The 20,347-nt window shown below is 37.7% G+C and overlaps 1 protein-coding gene across 1 annotated transcript in view; it reads right to left on the bottom strand.

Annotated features, from left to right (window-relative positions):
- Positions 1–482: 482 nt before the first annotated feature.
- The window catches only part of SPINK5 (serine peptidase inhibitor Kazal type 5), a 75,901-nt gene continuing 56,036 nt past the window's right edge, over positions 483–20,347 (bottom strand). The window contains exons 24-34 of the mRNA XM_047866275.1: positions 17,915–17,984; positions 16,888–17,015; positions 16,387–16,468; positions 14,775–14,789; positions 13,122–13,249; positions 12,028–12,100; positions 10,821–10,948; positions 9,832–9,931; positions 5,410–5,540; positions 3,066–3,156; positions 483–595 (exon numbers count right to left, since the gene is read on the bottom strand). Of these exons, the coding sequence (XP_047722231.1) occupies positions 587–595; positions 3,066–3,156; positions 5,410–5,540; positions 9,832–9,931; positions 10,821–10,948; positions 12,028–12,100; positions 13,122–13,249; positions 14,775–14,789; positions 16,387–16,468; positions 16,888–17,015; positions 17,915–17,984 (955 nt within the window). The 3' untranslated portion in view covers positions 483–586. The remainder of the gene's footprint in view (positions 596–3,065; positions 3,157–5,409; positions 5,541–9,831; positions 9,932–10,820; positions 10,949–12,027; positions 12,101–13,121; positions 13,250–14,774; positions 14,790–16,386; positions 16,469–16,887; positions 17,016–17,914; positions 17,985–20,347) is intronic.

The following is a 20,347-nucleotide window of genomic DNA, read 5'->3' as shown; positions in this document are numbered from 1 at the left end:
TGTCACAGAGGTAGTTACGCTCTGCATGGAAATACGGAAGTTACATAGGAGAGCTGGTAAAGTGACAGATACGGAAGGTGATTCATAACTGGTTTGGCTTTATACAGCTCTTGAATGCCTGGATCCCATACCTCCCTACCTCTCTTCTAGACATTTCTTCTAACTAGGACAGCAACTTGAAACTGAAAAAAAAGTGAGCATTTTGTGTCCACCAATAGCTTAGCAAGACAAAAGGGTAGTTTTCAGCTTCTGTAAAGCCTGTAAATCCAGGCAGTGATGAAGAAATCCCAGAAATAGTGTTCTGCTGGGTTTACTTTTATTGAACAAGTAGTTGAACAGACAGCATTGTGATCAGGAGATTTTCAAGCACAGACAGATGGAGATATCTCTGTGCCCTTGGATCACAGATTCTAGGAGGAAAGAGATGGGAAAGACTGAAAGTCAGTGAGTCCATTCCCCCAACAGCACTGTATCATTTTCTATAGTAAATAATAAGCTCTGAAGAATTCTTTGTATATACAGATGGAGAGAGGCGATTCAGAATTAGGGCATATATTTTCCCTCATGGCTTTCACCAATTCTTCCATCATTTGTCCTGGAAGAGAAGATGGATAGTTTAGGTGCTAGAAACTCAGAGATATAATAGAGATGTGGGCTATACATTTATAGTTATGTTGTAGTTAGAGAAATCCACAGATCACTGCATTCTGCCAAGAACTCACCATTTAAAATCACTTCCACATTTATTCAATTGATTCAATGAGTACTGAACACCTAGTACATACTACCTGTTGAGACAGATACAAATACGAACTCTGTGCTTGATTACTTGTGGTCCTCATGGTAATGAAAAGAGGTAGGTGTCATTAACATCATTTCACAGAGCAGGGAACTGAGCTCCAGAGAAGGCTAGTGACTTGCCAAGGTCTCACATTTGGTCAGACCTTAAATCCAATTCCTCCAACACTAATGCTTTACTATTATAGCTTCTTTGGGTTGTAAGAATTTAATCATCTCTCTGATTTTTAGAAGAAGGCAAGGGCCTCAGGAAGTTTTCTTCCATATTCCTATGCGTTATCAGCTCGTACCACCTGGAGCACCAGCAGCACTGTTGTTCCAAACCTAAACCTCCAGTTTAGTCCTCACATCCACCCCAGGAGATTTACTTTGGTTTGAAAGTGGAAATCTATGGTCTCGTTACATCTTTGAAAATCTTTGTCAGGAAATTTCCTTTCAAGGTAGCTAATTTTTATTTAATTGAGATATGTAATCCCTTTTCTAGAGCTCCTGGTTTTCAGAATCTCCTGATAACCAAGGGATAGGAGCAGAGCATAAGCTCTGAAGTCAGAAGACCTATACCGGACCCAAATTGTAATAATGAATAATTCTGGTAATTGCAGGATCTTCCCTGGGCTGATTTTCTATAAAATCAGAAAGATAATAATCCCTGTCCTAATCACAGGCCTACTGTGAAGATGCGCACAAGGAAAGAGCACATAAAATTCTTAGTTATATAAATCATAGTAGTTATCGTACAATAGAAAATACTTCTTAGATATTAAATGTAAGTATGTGTTCTAGGATCCTCAGTCTGTTATTCCAGGAAAGTTGTGATCTGGCGTTTAATTCATTCTTCAGACTCCAGACTGTCTTATAGAATCTTTCTATACAGGAACAAAGTTCAGGCAATAGGTTTCGACCTCCAGGACACGCATCATCATAGTCATCAGAGCAATGCTGGGCCATCACCCACCTGTACCACCTTGGTGTATCCAAGATCACACCACGAATCCTACAGAGGGAACTGAACCCATGTTCGGGACATCTTTTGTTCTAATGATTTATTCCATCATCTAACACCATAAATAAGTCCTGTTGTTAATAATGTCTGTTACATAATTCTAGTGGAAAGAACACACCCAAAAATGAAAGGAAGGCACTCTCTTACAAAACCTTTTATAATGCTTAGCCCTGGCAAGATTCTTCCTTATTTGAATAAATACATCTTATCAGTATTTCCTATGGCAAATTCCTCATAAAGTACTTTTTGTCAACTTGTTTACATGAGATAACAGCATGATATGGTCGGAGGTGTGGTCTTTAGGATTCACATAAAGAGTATTTTTACGTCCCTGCCCTGAGTTATATGTAACAGGGTATGTTTGTGAGATGGGAGGGATAGTATATTCTGTCAATAAGGAACAAACCACTAAGAATTTAAATGTAATAGTTAAAAAAGAATTTATATGTAATAAGACAGCAAGCACAATAATAGGAGTAGAGCAAAAGTTTATACATTTTCTTTATGGATGTGTAGAATCCAGAGAAAAGAGATGACTGTCAAGCACACACGAGGAAAAAGGAAGGTCTCCTGATTTCACCCCTATACTCTGCCTACTCTACCTGGCCTTCTAGCCGCTAACGTAAAACCCAAAACACCTAGCTTACGTCTCTTATTTTTCCAGTTTGCCACGTCAAGGCTCACTGAGTAGTTCTTTTGAACATGGTCTCATCTAGTGTTGCTTCAGAGCCCCAAATCTGGCAGAGAGGTTTCCAATTCCATTATTGCCAAAGCTTTTTACGGCAGTGGAGTGGCATGAAACCAGTTGTGAATAATAAGAAATATTTTTTTAGTAAATGTAATTGATTAAAATATTTTGTTTTATTGAATACAAATATATATTTTAACATCAAATGTAAATTTATTAAGCTATAATTCGTTAATATTATTAAAAATACATAAGCACTCTACTGTTACTCTAAATTTATACTATGGACTCTTTGTCTAAGTTCATACTTAGACAAATGTCCCCTGACGGGACATTGCTTATAAACAATCTCTTAATGATCCCAGTAAACAGTAAATATTTTAAAATACTATTATATTATTATCCCTGCATATTTCAGTAATTACTTAATTATCTTCACAAGGAAGATGTGACCAGTTCTGGGGTCACGTGACCCAGTGTCACTTCCCTAGCCGAGAAACGTCCATCAGCCAGTGGAAGACACAGAAGCAGAACCAAATGGCTCTGACACTGTAATCACGAATGTGGTGTACTTACAGATGCTGGCACATCGAGAGGTGTTGTTCCTGGGGTGCTGTTCTCTTCACACTTCCCTTCACTGCGTATGTGTGTGTTAGTCTGGCGTATTCTAAAACAGAACAGAGGAAATTTAAAGGCTGGAAAAACTCACAGTTATAATGAGAAAACAACAACAAGGATCAATGTGGGTGACATCTGGGCATCACACCAGAACTGAAATTGAGGGTAGGACCTGGGATCTGAATTCAACTATTTTCCAGTAGGGATCACCCAGGTTCAGTCCTCTCTTCAGATTCAGCTCCAAATTCATTCTCCAGTCCTAGATCCATTCCATCGCATTTCAATCCACCTATCTACTTATGAAATTGTTCAATGTTGGAAATAAACCTGGAAACTATCTAGTCCAAAGCCATTATTTTACAGATGGGAAAACTAGATAATGTGGGATTACAAAATATAATACATATATATAATAAAATATGTAAAATATACTAAATATAGAATATAGATTTTATAAAATATAATAATACATAATCAGTTTGAATTTTATTGCTGGAAAAAATCTTAAAAGGTATGAAATTTTAATGCCTCTCTTAAGAAATATCATATATTAAACATCTACTCTTTTGCCTCTGTGATGAGAAACTCACTATCTATCAAGATAATTTGCCTTGTCTTTGGACATTGCTCAAGTCGAAATGGCTTCCCTCTAACTTCCTCTGAGAACACAGAAACCAGTACTATTCTCTCTTGCTTGGATAGCCTGGATCTTCTCTCCGTAATATATATTTCCAGTTCCTTTAGGTAAAAAATCCATCCTGAGGCATGCTGTATTAATATTTTTACCATTGAAGTGTGTGACTCAATGTTCCCTTGACTAGAGTATCACTTGTTATGGGTTTATACAGTTAATGGAATGACTAAAGAACACTGGGTGGATAATTTAGGCTCTGACCTTTACAGTAATGGGAAGTTGAAAATTTTCTGGGCTGAAGAGAAGGCATATATAAAACAAATTCCTGAATGGTTGCATTCATTTCTTGAATGGAGATTTCTTAATTCTTAAAACTCTGTAAGATCCATGGATGGATTTCAAGAGATTTATGTGCCCATAGATAATAAACATACAAATTATTAATGTTGCTTCATTTTTTTTCTTTGATGGAAAGAGGTAACTTTCTCCATATCGACAAAGAAATTTTTGATCCCCAAATGTTTAAAGAACTACCACCTTGGATACAACAGTAGTGTAGTGGAAAGAAAAGAAAACTGTATTTAGATCTAAACCAACAAGGTTAAAATCCTGTTTGATCTACTTCCTAGCTTTGTGACTTTAAACAAATTACCTAGACTTTCTGAGCCTCAGAGTCATCCTCTGTACAATATAGTGAGGATTCAGTGAGAGGATTAAAGTGCAAGTGCTTTACCTACAGATGTGAGAACACATAAAACAGTCTTCAGATGTTATTCTAAGTATATGAACTGCAGAGTGTACCATCCTCACATTCTGACCTTTGCTTATAGTGTCCTCAGAAGACTAGAACATACATGGACTACAGTGTAAATCTAGGTGGGGTGAGGCAGGATGGAAAAGTCAAGATTTGTCACCATGCTTTCACTTCGAGCTGGCCCAATGGAGGCTGGGAACGGAGGGGAGGGTAAGATAGTATTTGAGCAGAAAACCAACAGAGCTAAAACCAATGATGACAGTATCAAAACAAATCCCTTATATTTAATTTCAAATAAAAATGGCAATTCTTCTTAACAACCTAGTGAAGTCAGCTGGCTCAGAGAACAGTGTGCACTTCTCCAGTGGAAAAACTGAATCTCAGAATGAAAATATGCCCAAGATGCACAAATCTGAGAGCCCACAGCAAGTCTGCCATTTGTTCCCAGTTGCTTTCTCTTGCATGACACCACTTCTTCACCAAGAAGACCTGGAGAGGATCTGAAATACCTGGCTATCAGGTAGTCAATAGGCCCAGTAGAGATTATAGGCTGGGCTGACACAACATAGCAATAATTCTCAACTTTTTCCTTTTTATATAGTGGGTGGACGATGTTCACATTCTCCTGAGTATACATGGGCTAATAGAGACTTTCTCTAATTGTTATAACCCCACCACTTTTCCTTTCTCTTCTACTAAGTAAAATATGTAAGCAATTTAGCCAAAAGGATAATCTTCAGTCTTCTCTATTTTATATATGAGTAAGATCATCCACAAATTTTGAATTTTTAACTGTTATGGTTAGTAAATTGGTACAACACACCTCAAATTGCTATCAGTGCAGTACTGTGGGTCAACACCACAGTCAAGAACCTCTACCCTTGAAGATATAGTAGTGCAACTTGTAGACTTACAGGTTTTCATGACAGAGCATGCAGGGATTGTTGTATGTCTGGCCATCATCACCACAGACAGGATGTAAATTCTTTGGGCAAAGGTAACCCATCTTGGGTAATACTCGGTAGTGTTTGCACATCTCAGAATCCTGAGCAAGCAAAACATAAATCAGATTTTGTCAATGGCACTCAAGAGGGATGGGCTTGGAAAAACCTTTTGATTTCCTCAGTCACATCTGAATAAAAGATTAGTAAAGGAACTGTAACATAGGTCATAGACACTCACTATTTAAAAATCAACCAACCCACTTCTAAATAACTCATGATTCAAAGTAATGTAGAAGTGTTTTGAACTGAATGATGACAAAACTACCAGATGTCAAATCACAGCAGCTAAAGCAGTGATATGGGGACAGTTGTAACAATTTTATAATTGGCAAAGAAGAAAGTTTTAAGATCAGTGACCCAAACTTCCATGTTGAGAAGCTAGCAAATAATAAACAAACTAAACTCAAAGAAAATAGAAGAAAACAATAATACAGAAGAGAAATTAATGAAATAGAAAACAGAACAAAGCCAACCACTGGTTGTTTAAAAAGATTAATAAATTGATAAACCATTTGCAAAACTGATAAAAAGTCAAGAAATATACATTAGCAATATTAAAAATAAAAAGGGGGTTTCACTAGATATAGATATTAAAGCATGATGTGGATATGTTATAGCTATATGCCAATAAACATGACAACTGAGATGAAACTAATAAATTCCTTGAAAACCACTCTTTGAAACAGACTGAAAACATAAAATTTAATAGTATCATATCTGTAGCCACTCATACAGAAATACTTGTTTGCTAGTATAGTTGTTTAGACAAATAATTAAAACATCCAAATGGACTGCTTTAGATTATGATGAGTTCCATATTAATAGATAATCAGGGAGAATTTAGACAAGCACCGTCTATGAATCACTGACAAAGGCAGGACTGAACCACATATATCCTTAGTATTTTTTCATGTATCTGCTGCTACAAGGTTCAAAACTACTAGGATAAAGCATTATACGGAAACAACAAAGACAGGCTGCTTCTCTTTTTTCTTCTTTTTTATACATTAAAAAAAATTTTTTTTGATGTTCATTTATTTTTGAGAGAGAGAGACAGAATGCAAGCAGGCGAGGGGCAGAGAGAGAGGGAGACACAGAATCTGAAGGAGGCTCCAAGCTCTGAGCTGTCAGCACAGAGCCCGACATGGGGCTTGAACTCACAAACCACGAGATCGTGACCTGAGCCAAAGTCAGATGCTTAACTGACTGAGCAACCCAGGCATCCCTGCTTATTTTTTTTCTTATGTACTACAACAACTCTGAACCAAGTATGGTTGATTCTACCTTCAGAGCAGACCCAGGATCCAACCACCTCTCATGACTTCTACCGCCACTGCTGTGGTATAAATTACCATCATCTCTTCCATTGATGACTGCTATGACTAACCAGCTGTCCAGATTTTGCTCTTGCCTCCCTGTAGTTTATTTTCAATATATTATGCAAAGTTATTCTTTTAAAAAATAAATCAGATCACATCACTTCTCTTTATAAAAGCTTGGTTCAGAATGATAGTCAGTGTCTTTATTTTTTAAATATTTTTTAATGTTTTATTTATTTTTGAGACACAGACAGAGCATGAGTGGGAAGGGGCAGAGAGAGAGGGAGACACAGAATTTGAAGCAGGCTTTAGGCTCCAAGCTGTCAGCACAGAGCCAGACATGGGGCTCGAACTCATGGACCATGAGATCATGACCTGAGCCCAAGTCTGAGGCCCAACCAACTGAGCTACCCAGTATCTTTACTGAGGGGCCCCTCAGTATCTTTAGTCTGGTCTACAAAATTCTATATAATATGGCCTTCTGTTACTTTAATGACCTCCTCTTCTATGGCTCTCTTTGAGGTTACTCTATTTCAGCTACACTGGATTCTTTGCTGTCTTTAACCCCTTCCTTGGAGCTTTGCTATTCTTTTCTTGGAATGCTGTCTTCTCACTTACATGTATGGAATCAATCCCATTAGGCGTTGGTGTAAATGTCACCTCAGAGTGCTTTCCTGTACAGGCTACTTAAAATTGTATCCCCCCCTTACTCCGATCCCAGTATTTGCTACATCGTTATTTTATTTAATACCCCCTTGGATTTACACTTTATTAATTCATGTTATCGATTACCTATGTTCTTCAAATATAAACTCCATGAGTGTAGACAGTTTTGTCTGCTGTGTTTATGGCTATCATTCTCATACACATAAATAATGCTTGGAAAATGTGGGTGTTCAATAAACATTTGTCAAATGAATGGATGGATGATGAAATGAATAATGGATATGGTTCTCATCTCCAAGGAAAAGCTCAGCTCAAAATGACATTGTACATTAGGAAGAACCTTGATGAGGCTTCTGGTCTGCTGGCAATATCTCATTTCTTGACCTAGGTGCTATTATCACAGGTGTGGTCCCTTTGTGATATTTCATGTAGCTGTACACTCATGAAAAGCATACTTCTTCTATATGACTATTATACTTCAGTAAAATGTTTTTTTAAAAAAAAGAACAGATTTTATTATTCCCAGTAGCCAAGATACAGAAACAACCTAAATGCCCATCAGTGGATGAGTGGATAAAGAATATGTGTTATAGGAATGCCTGGGTGGTTCAGTGGTTAAGCGTCCGACTTCAGCTCATGTCATGATCTTTCAGTTTGTGAGTTTGAGCCCTGCATTGGGCTCTGTGCTGACAGTGCAGAGCCTGGAGCACGCTTTAGATTCTGTGTGTGTGTTTCTCTCTGCTCTTCCCTCCCTCATTCTCGGTCTCTTTCAAGAATAAACATTAAAAAAAATTAAAAAAAAAAGAATATGTGTTATATACACACCCATACACATCCACACACACCCACGCCACTGGAAAGAAGGAATTCCTACCATTAGAAAGAAGGAAATCCCATCATTTATGACAACTTAGATGAATCTTTAACGCATAATGCTAGAGTCAGACAGAGAAAGACAAATACTCTATGATATCACTTATATGTGGAAACCAAAAATTCAAAGTCAGAAACAGAGTATAGAATGATGGTTACCAGGGAAATAGGATTGGGGGAAATGGGAGATACTGGCCAAAGGGTACAAATATTCAGCTATAAGATAAATAAATTCTGGGGGTGTAATATACAGCATGGTGATTATAGCTAATAATGCTGTATTATATACTTGAAAGTTGGTAAGTGAAAAATCTTAAATGTTCTCAACACACACAAAAATGGTAATTATGTGAGATGATGGCAATGTTTGCTAACACTACGGTGGTATCATTTTGCAACAAAGAAGTGTACTAAATCAACACACTGTACATCTTAAATTCACACAATGTTATATGTCAATTATATCTCAATAAAGCTGGGGAAAAAAGAACAGATTTGTGAATAGTTTATCTTCATGCTTACGGGATTCCTAGCGAAGTGTCTAATTTACTAGAAATATGTCACTACTATGTATTTCACTAGTACAACTCATCTATTATCCTACTTAAATTGGGAAAATAATAAGATAAAATTCATGTTTGATACTTTTCTTTCTTTTTTTCTTGGTCATCGGACTAGGTGCTAAAGTCTCACTTTTAGGGGCCAATTTGATATTCTACTTCATGAGTATACTTCATGTTCTCTTACCCCCCTTTCCTCCTTTCTAGTCCCCACCTTGGCAAAGCTCTAAAAAAGCAAACAGTGGAGCGCTTGGTTGGCTCAGTTCATTAAGCGTCCAGCTTCGACTCAGGTCATGATCACATGGTTCATGAATTTGAGCTTGACATTGGGCTCTCTGCTGCCAGAGCAGAGCCCACTTCAGATCCTCTGTCTCCCTCTCTCTCAGCCCCTCTCCCACTCGCACTCTCTCTCTCAGGCTAATTTACACTAAGGTATACATTACTGATGGCCTTCAACTTGTATTTTGAAGAAGCAAGTTTTAACCACTGTGAATTGCTGATTGGTGGAATTTCACAAGTTTGAACATGCTCAGCACACCTCTCTGGGCTATTGGGAGGAGGGCTGGTTTGGGGATGGGGAGCAAAAGGAAGCTGGATGAGGAGTCTTTCTGGTCTGCTAAAATTATTTATTGGACCACATGAGCAATAAGTCACATTCATGTTTTAAAATGTTGAAAACGTACTAAATTGGCTTGGAGCAGGACTAATAATCTAAAAGAGCACAGAATAATATGCCCAGTCATCCCAGAACTCTCACTGAGCATGAAGTACAGACAAAGGATTTGGAGTTACACTGGATTAGCCTTTCCAAGGCCTTTCCATAGAAATGAAGTTCATGGAGAGCGAGTGGCAACACGCCTCAAGCATAGGTGCTTTAAGTTAATGAGTAGCTTTTCTGAAGCAGCCATTCTTACCAGAGAAGAACTGGAGGAAGCTGGGCTGTTTTTCTCTGCAGAAGATCTAATGTGGGATGACTTTTCTCGAATTCTTGCCCTTTCCAAAGCTTCTTTTTGACTATAGAAGAAGACAGAAAGTAGTTTAAAGGTATAGCCACAAAGACTACCTCCTATAACTTCCAGGGGGATGTTAAGTAACCCTGAATAAAATGTGATATAGAACATTCAACCAGAGGATGATGTAAAGAAAGGTACACAAAGGCGAACTGGTTTAGAGTGCTCATCACTTAATCGACATATAACCTTGGACAAGTTGCTTCAATTCCTTGAGATTAGCTTTCCTAGAACATAAAAAGAGGGTAGTATTGATGATTCTTATCTCCAGGAACATACTATAAAGAGCTAAAAAAAATACTGATTATTATTATCATGTTCACACAGTGTTTTTCATAGTCATGCTCATTAATCTCTACCATGTCCATTGTCTCCAAATATGGTTGTTTGTCAAAATAACCTAGAAACCCTTTCTAAAAAACAAGTTCCTTAGCTCTGAATTTTCTGACAATATATTTTGGGGTGTAAAAATCTATATTTCTTAAAAAGAAAGACTTCTCTGATGAGTCTGATCTAGTCACAGAACAAAGATTTGGAACAATTTCTTGTAGCTATGATCCTGAGAGTTGAAAAAAATTTTTCTTTTGAGTGACACAGTTAGTAAATATCATAGTTAGAATTTACACCTGGATTTCCTGTCTCCCAAGTCCAAGTGTTCTTTCTCCTATACCAGGTGTTCTCAACTTTTAAGGGCCTTGAATCTAAAGATTATTTTAAGGATTCCATTGATTTGTGTGCACACATTTATTTAACCAGTAGCTCCTAAAAATGCAATTTCCACATATCCTATCTCCATGCTTTAATAAAAACTCCTTTTTGCATTGAAAAATATAAAAATAAAAATAAAAATGCAATTGCCCCACTGAAGAGGGTAACAGGATCCTCTTACTCACATGATAGTTCTGCACATGTAGCACTTGTTTTTGTATAACTTTCCATCAGCACCTCGCACGGGGTCATTCTCTCGCGTGCACATGAGCTCATCATTCCTCACGTACTCCCGAAAGTTACTGCACTCATCCTAGAAAATGAGAAAGGTCAAGTGAACAGGATTTTCCCCCTTCTTGGCTTGGTGGCGTTCTCAAACTTGATTTCAGAAAGTCTTTTCTTAGCTCTGAGTTCAGACTCAGTGCACTTCCCCTGACAATGTAGGCCAAGGAGCACACAGACTTTAAACTTTCCACCCCCCACTTCATTCTGAATCTCTCTGCACTGGTCCCAAAAATGCAGGGGGGTAATTCTTGACAGATCTCCTTGTCTCCCATACCCTTTCCTTCCTTGCTTCCTTTCTTCCTTTCTCTCATTTTCCACATGAGGTGTACTCTTGACCCAAGGACAATATCACAGGAATCTAATGCTACAAATGTGATTATTATTGCAAATGACTGAACATGTCTTTGCATTGAAAAGTAAATAGAAAAGGCAGCATACACATACACACTATTGAGTCATTGATGCTCAGAAAGCCATCTGGAGGAAACAGAAAAAAGACATCAAGGAGAGAAGCTGAAGAGGAAGCTTTGAAATTAGTTTATATTACCTGAACTGTAAAAATCAATGTCAACAAACTACCTGAAACCTCATTTCACATTTAGCGTCAGAGATAAGCATGCAGTTGAGGTTGTAAAGATTTTTACACTCTATTTTTCAATCCCTATTTCTCCCAAAGAGGAGAGAATAAAGCAATAGTGGACACATACTACAGGAGAATTCTCTACAAAATTGAGAAAAATGTTAAACCTTAAGGACAGAAAAAAATGTTGTTATAACCAAAATGCAAATATTAGCAGTCTCTTTTCCTTGAAGCAGAACATTAGCATTTTTATTATCCAAAAACTGGAGAATGTAAGATGCTGAGGATAGATGGCAAAATAGTCATCTTCATATCTTTTAAGAAATAATCTTTGTGGGGTGCCTACGTGGCTCCGTGGGTTGAGTGTCCAATGTGGGCTCACGGTTTGTGAGTTCCCAGCCCAGCATCGGGCTCTCTGCTGTCAGTGTGGAGCCTGCTTTGGATCCTCTGTCCTCCTCTCTCTGTTCTGTCCCTCCCCTGCTCGTTCTCTATCTTTCAGAAATAAATAAACATTAAGAAAAAATAACCTTTGCGTCATTTGAGGGCTTGGTGTTTGATTTTTCTTCATCGTTCTTTTTTCTTTCATTAGCTTCTCGCTCACTGCAGAATAAAAAAGCCTAGATCATTTTTTTTATAGGGTTATTAGTGAGTTTTTTAAACTAAGTATTTCTCTAATTCCAAACCTTAGCAAATCTAACACCATTTTCTCGTATCTAAAAATATCTAATATCTATCTATATATATATTTACTAATGAGTCCTAATTGTTGGAATTGTCATAATTCATTTGTGGCAATGTTATCAACTTTCATAAATTCAGCTACTATGCTGTCACCCGAATGATATATGCTCCTAGAAGGCCATTGCATGTTTTCCTTAGTAAAATATTTGTATGGCCCTCATGTGGTGTGATGTTTCATTTCTCTTTTTTCTTTTTCATATTAAATTAGAACTGAACTCTCCAATATTCATTTTCATTATATAGTTATATTGCTTTAAAGTTTATAAATGTTTAAAAAATATTATCTCCTTGAGTCCCCACAGAAAGTCTGTTATGTAGTAATTTCTTCCTTTATATATAAGAGGAAGTGAAACACTGCAGAGTGAACTGGCATGTCCCGTGTTCCTCAGCTCCTGAAAGTCCGTGATTTTGGCACACTTTACAACAGCTGTCTCCCTGTCCCAGATGCTCCAGGTACAATGATGCTTCTCATTATCAAAATGAAAATTTCTTATGAGAGTGTTCTAGAAGCTTACTATCCTCTTCTAAAGTGAAGGCCTACTATATTTTTAATGCGTGATGCTCAGGGTCTTAACTTTTAAATTAAAAAGAATTATCTCTAGGGCACCTGGGTGGCTCAGTCACTGGTTGAGTGTTGGAGTTAGGGTCAGGTCATGACCTCATGATTTGTGGGTTCGAGCCCCACATTGGGCTCTCCAGTGTCAGAGCAGAGCCCGCTTCAGATCTTCTGGCCCCCTCTCTTTCTGCACTTCCCTGACTCACTCTCTCTCTCTCAAAAATAAATATTAAAAAAGAGACAAAAAAAACATTACAAAAAAATAACTATCTCCTCCCAAATGAGCACAACGTGCCAAAGTGATTGATAAACCTCTTCACGTACAAGATGCTCTGACACATAGCACACTTGTTGACGTGCATCTTGCCATCGGGGCCTCGAACAGGGTTATTTTCTCTTGTGCAGATAAGCTTTCCCTCTCTCACCATGTTCCGGAATTCATGGCATCGATCCTGAGGAAAAAAGAGATGTTACCATGATAGTCTGATCTCTAAAACTTAAAAAAAATTTTTTTCTAATGTTTATTCATTTTTGAGAGATGGAGAGAGACAGAGCACAATCAGGGTAGGGGCAGAGAGAGAGGGAGACACAGAATCCGAAGCAGGTTCCAGGCTCTGAGCTGTCAGCACAGAGCCAGATGCAGGGCTCGAACTCACAAACCGTGAAATCATGACCTGAGCCAAAGTCAAGACGCTCAACCAACTAAGCCACCCAGGCGCCCCTGATCTCTAAAACTTTAAGTGTAACTTGCGAGATATAAACTTATAATACTTAAGGGGGGAAATAAAAATCTAGAGACAACAAAATGTTGGAAATGGAATGTGTTTCAAAGGAACTTTATTCAATATCTGCTTATGAAGTTAGAATCCTCTCCATAGCATCCCAGTGGAATTTTACTACTGTGTCAGGCAGCCTGTAGTGTGTTAACACAATTTGCAGCAGGCTGAGTGCTACACCTGTCTCCCTGCAACTCTACGTAATACTCCACACATACAAAAGCCCTGGAAAGAACTGAAAGATGCTCTCTTGGCAAAAATCAAGTCTGTATTATATCATATGCCAGGCATTTTGTTGTGTGCTCTAGTGGATTTCCTTTGGTTGTCATAAAAAAACCTAGAAGATAAACATTCATTATCCTCATTTTACAGATGAGAAAATAAGGCTCAAAGTGATGAAGTAATTAAAGTCAACATTGGAATCGTGTTCAGGAATCTGTTAACAAGTTTTCCCGTCTTCTGGGCTTTCACCTGGCAGAGAATAAAACTCCTAAGCACTTGTAAGAAGGTAATGTGGCTTTGTACATTCATTGAAAAATAAAAAACCTTAAAAAAAAGGCAATGGAACGGAGTCCACAGGATCTGGAAATTTTTGGACATCTACAGAAATTTGTAAGTTCAAAGAGCCAAATTAGAGATATGGGAAGATGCCCTTGAAAGACACCGCTAGTAACCTAGATGACAGTTAACCTTCTTTCTTTAAAGTGTGATACCCATGAACAACTCCAGAACTACTTTTATTTATTTATTTTTTTTTATTTATTTATTTTTTCAATGTTTATTTATTTTTGGGACAGAGAGAGACAGAGCATGAACGGGGGAGGGGCAGAGAGAGAGGGAGACACAGAATCGGAAACAGGCTCCAGGCTCTGAGCCATCAGCCCAGAGCCTGACGCGGGGCTCGAACTCACGGACCGCGAGATCGTGACCTGGCTGAAGTCGGACGCTTAACCGACTGCGCCACCCAGGCACCCCCAGAACTACTTTTAACTGCAGCAGTAAAAAAGTCCTCTGGAATTGAATACTTGATCCAAATACTAAATATCTCACAGCCATCATTTTTGGGAGTTGCTGGAATTATTTCCTTTTCCATACACTCCAAATGCCACACACTTATATGTTTATGATAGTACCATATTGCAATCTTTGCTTTGTGGGTGCAATCTCCGGCTTTTCTATTTATTACCTGTGTGTAGTTAACTTCCCTTGAGTTTTTCTCAACTGAAAAATTGCAACAGTACCGCCTACTGCATTGATTTTGGGAAGGCCTGTTTATTAGTTTTTTTAAGGAGGTATAACTGACGTACAATATTATACTAGTTTCAGGTATACAACATAGTGATTTGGCACTTGCATACTTTGCAAAATGGTCATCACAATAAATCTAGTTACCATCTGTTACCATATAAAGTTAATACATTGTTACTGACTATACTCCCCATGTGTACTTTATATCCCCGTGACATTTATTCTAGAACCAAAAGTTTCTACTGGGCTGGTTTATATGATGATGCATGTGTTCTGTGAAAAATTTTACTTTGCATTTGTAGGTAAGACCATAGTTCTCTTTTTGCCACAAAACACACACAGACAATGTCTGGATATTTTTCATATATGAATGTAGAGAGTATTTTTTGTTTGAAAATTCTAAAATAGATAATTAAAAAAAGAAAAACATTGACCAGGATTACAAATAGAATAGATGGCCCAAAGAGATCATTTAGAGTTGGATAACAAAATCTTTTCTCAAGCGCATTCATTTACCAAAATGCATATGCTCAACATATTTTTAAAAAATGAAAATTACTATTCATGGTTCATTTTGTAAGTCAGTATAGATCTAATGAAAAGTTCCCTCATTAATGGGAAAACTTCCCTGGGGAAACTTCACAATTTCTCTTTTCTAATTGGAGTCCATAGATGGATTGGAGGAGATTGTGCTGTGTCACAGTCTATGTGTTAGTATTATAAAGCACTGAACATTGTTTTTTCTATTACTTTTTTAATATTTATTTTTGAGAGAGAGAGAGAGAGACAGAGACAGAGACAGAGACATGGGGCTCAAACTCACAAAACAGGAGATCATGACCTGAGTTAAAATAAAGAGTCTGATGCTTAACTGACTGAGACACCCCATTGCTCCTTGAGCATTATTTTTAAAGCCCAAATTGGGGGCCCATGTGTGGCTCAGTTGGTTAAGGATCTGACTTGGGCTCAGGTCATGATCTCACGGTTTGTGGGTTTGAGCCCTGCAGTGGGCTCTGTGCTGACAGCTCAGAGCCTGGAGTCTGCTTCAGACTTCAGTGAGCCTGGGTCTCCCTCTTTCTCTGCCCCTCCCCCACTAGCACTCTGTCTCTCTCTCTCTCTCTCTCTCTCAAAAATGAGTAAACATTAAAAAAATTAAAAAAAAATTTAAAGCCCAAATTGAATACAAGATGACATTGGACCACCAAGTCAAGAATTTATCATCAGAGCTCCAAGTTTTTGATATTTGCTTTCTTGTTTGTAATTTTGGTGTCTGTTTGCTTAATTGTTTATTTGTTTGTTTTAAAACCTCAGAGAAGAAATCTCCTTGATAACAACCAAAACTTTACACTTGTCACTGGTCCTGCAAACAGGTGGTTAAGTGCATCAGAGTTGCTTTTAGGGCACTGGTCCACATGCTATTTCTTTGCCACATCTGGCCATGGTTTCCTGTTTTATCATTATGCCCACAATGAGTGGGTTCAGTTGGCATTCTATCAATATTTGTTGAAAGAATTAACCTTACAATCAAGCATCCAGCTTTAAGTGTTGGTATGTCTAACACGCACTACCTGGTTTTCATTGCTCTTTTCCCCTGTGTTTCTCATGTTGTTCTCCTCTTTCTTTTTTTTTTCAGCTGCTTCCCTTTCCCTTGAAGAAAAAAAATGGGGGAAAAAAACAAAACAAAACATTTCAGCCAGAGTGAACAAACACCTCATTATTAGATCTGTTTTATTTTTTTCATTAAAAAACATTTTTTTAATGTTTATTTATTTTTGAGAGAGAGAGATAAACAGAGCATGAGTGGAGAAGGAGCAGAAAGAGAGAGTCATGGAACCCGAAGCAGGCTTCAGGTCCTGAGCTGTTAGCACAGAGCCTGATGCAGGCCTCGAACTTATGAACCACAAAATCATTACTTGAGTCAAAGTCAGATGCTTAACTGACTAAGCCACCCAGGCGCCCTGATCTGTTTTAAAAAAAAAGTCATTTTCTCAAACTGATGAGAAAAGAGAAATGGTTATTATACTGTAATATTTACAATTAAAGCCCCATTTTTGAAAAATACTCACAGTTTGTCCTTACACATGGCACATTTATTGCCGTGTGTTTTGCCATCTGGACCCCGAACAGGGTCACTTTCTCGGGTGCAGATAAGTTGTCCATTTTTCATTTGGCTTCTAAACTCATCACACGTATCCTAAAAATAAGGAAAGATGATATTGGAAATGACTATTTTCACATAGTATTTGATTGGGCTTGAAAGTCTGAAGATTTTGACTCAAGAGTCAGGAAGCCATTTAACCTTGCTGGGAGGCAATATAAATGACCTACAAACATGACCAGATTCTAATTCCTGGAACCTATAAATATACTACCTTACATGGCAAGGAAAAATTAAGGTGGAAGATAGAATTAAGATTGCTAATCAGCAGACTTTAAAATGGTGACAGATTATCCTAAATTATCTGTGTGGCTCAGAGTGATCACAAAGGTTCTCAGGAGTGAAAGAGGGAGGCAGGGAAGTCAGTATCAGAGTGATGCCGCATGAAAATGATTCAAGTGGACACCGCTCAGTTTAAAGGCGGCCATGAGCCAATGCAGGAAGCCTCCAGAAGTTAGAAAAGGCAACGAAACAGATCTTCTCTCCAGCCTCCACAAAGAAACACAGCCCTACTGACACCTTAGTTTTAACACAGTGTGAGATCCAGTTAGGACTTCTGAACTCCAGAAATATAAGATAATGCATCTGTGCTGTTTCAAGCCACTGTCGATAGCAATTTGTTACAGCAGCTGAGCCTCATTCTCTCCATCTATAAAATAAGGTTAAAAAAATGTATTTGATCAGGTTGTTGAGAGAATTAAATAAACTACGATTTATAAAAGTGCTTTGTAATCTGTTCGACTGAAAGATTTCCGTTTGGCATGAAATTTCCACACTGAACAAGTTATCAGCAATATTGACGTTTATGATGGCTTCTGACCTTCTTAGGGCAAAGATCTTAGTTGGCAACATTGACATTCTCTTTCTGTATTTTTGATAGCCAAGTGTTGACTTACAGAAAGACCATTTTTATCAAAATCTAGTTAGTGACTCACCTTTTCTGATGCTGATTGAGTCTCATTTGATCTATAGTCAGAGTGCTTATTTTCCTCTGCTTCTCTTTCTCTGAAAGAGACAAGAGTCAATAGTTATCCTGTTAGTAGAAACTCAGGTTTGGAAGGAGCCTTAGAGTTCATATCCTACATTTCCTTCACATAGAATCTCTGTGCATCCTCAAAGCTGAGAGTCAGCTTGGTTATCAAGAAGCTTCCTCATCACAGGGTCTATAGGGTAGGTAGGTATTCTAGGTAGACAAACTCAAGTAATTTCAAAGTCTCCTTTATTTGTGTCCAAATTTACCTTTAACTTTCATCCTTTGGTCTTCACAATCCCAGGACAACACAGAACAAGTTTGCTGAACCCATTAGCTCTTCTCGATATTAACTCATCAGATAGTTAGAGGCAAGTTTCAAGTCTCAGGCCCAGTGTCCTCATCTTTTCATGCTACGTCGTGGTTTTTAATACCTCACCAATTCACCAGTCTAGTGCCTTGACTTGTAGATCAACCCATTAGGGTATTAGTTTTTAAAGTATGGAACCCAAGATAGAAAGAAGATAAGTAATCTAGAAAATACCTTAGGATCATGTTTTTTTTTTTTTTAAACTCTTTTCTGATAAAATATTTATGCCAGTGCTCTCTAAGTTTTCATGCACATTAAGAAACACCTGTGAAACTTTAAAAAATTCAGATCCACTGACTATCCCAACAGGTTTACTGACAAGATCTAGACTGGGACTCTGTAGCCTGATTTTCAACAAGCCAGGTCATTCTGATGCAGTTGGCTCAAGATCTAGTACATTTACTTTTCTTTCCAAGTTTCATTTGGTGTTGTACACAAAACAACATGTGTATGTATGTATATAACATATATACATGTATATATTCTTTTTAGGGAGTTCCCTTTGCATGTATAAGAAATAGGGAAGTGGCAGTAAAATAGATCCTGAAGATTCAAACAAATATAAAGTCATGAAATTTTAATCAAGTACTATTGGATGAAGAGGGTACTGTAATGATTCAATTTAATGCCACTCGAGGGATAATCATGGCTCTGATCAAAAGCCTCCAGTGACCTCTGTTCACACATGGAATAAAATCCAATATCCTTCTCTTGGCCTAAAAAAGCCTTACTTAATGTCCCCATACTCGTTTTCTGCAATCTTCTATGCAATAATTTTGAGACATGATGACCTCCTTTCTGTTTTTCAGCTTGGTAATTTTACATCTTCAAAAGTTTTCACTGGTTCCTGCTCTGCCTGAAACTTTCTTCCTCTAGATGTCCACATGGTTCACTTCACTTACTCTTTATGGGTGTCCCTCACACGTCAGGCTTTCCCTGAACACCATAAATAAAGCAGCAACTGCAATCCCCTTATGTTGCCTTACTCTGCTTTATTTTCCATATTACCATCTAGCCCTGTGCTATGTAGTTATTTGTTTATTTATTTATAACTTGTCTATTCTATATTACATTATAATTACATGGCAGGAACTTTGTCTTGTTCACATGAAGAATGCTTGTCCATGACCAGTGCCTGTTACAATGCAGACAGTCAAAAACCATTCATTGTCAGATGAGTGATTTCTAAAGATTGTAAAAAATATTCCATCTATGTTGTGTTTTGTTAAATACTCCAGATGAGTATCTTATAATATAGATGACAATGATTACATTGGCAAAATTTTATCTTATACATTTTTTTGCATTGGAGAATCGTCATTTGTTCCTTAATAAAATTATCTATTAATATATGTGGCAAAAAGAAGCAAAGTCCTAAGTGAAATGCTCTCTCAGTTATGTTAGTCATATCTGCAAAGTAGAAGTTGTGCAAAAGGACAACACAGTGTAGTGCAGGAAATCGTAACATTAGTTATTATTTATTACTATTCATGCTGATGCATATTATTTACTGGACACTACTGTTGGCATTAATAGTGACAATTCACATTTATTGAATGCCTTCTTTGTGCAAGGCACTGTGTAGAGAGTTTTACCTGGTTCTTTTCATTTACCTTTCAAAACAAACACTAGTGGCTATGATGATTATTGTTGCCTCTACCACCATTATAAATATGAGCAGATGGAAGCCTAGGAAAGTGGAATAACCTGTCCAGAACATGAAGCTGAAATTATCTGATGCTAAAACCCTAGCACTGCTCTACTCTACTGCCCTGCTTCTACTGACAAATTTTCATAATGTGAATAAATATTAGGCTAGTATTCAGAGGAACTGGATTCTGATTTCGGCTTTGAAGTTCACTTCCCCATGAGACCCTGAAGTTAAAAAAATTTCAGGGGCGCCTGGGTGGCTCAGTCGGTTAAGCGTCTGACTCTCGGTTTCGGCTCAGGTGATGATCTCACGGTTTCGTGAGTTCAAGCCCCGCATTAGGCTCTGTGCTGATGGTGCAGAGCCTGCTTGGGAGTCTC

Source organism: Prionailurus viverrinus, chromosome A1 (genome assembly GCF_022837055.1).
Source record: "Prionailurus viverrinus isolate Anna chromosome A1, UM_Priviv_1.0, whole genome shotgun sequence".
In the NCBI taxonomy this organism is placed as follows: domain Eukaryota; kingdom Metazoa; phylum Chordata; class Mammalia; order Carnivora; family Felidae; genus Prionailurus; species Prionailurus viverrinus.
The sequence above is the reverse complement of the archived record's forward strand: the minus strand, read 5'-3'. Positions and strand labels throughout refer to the sequence as shown.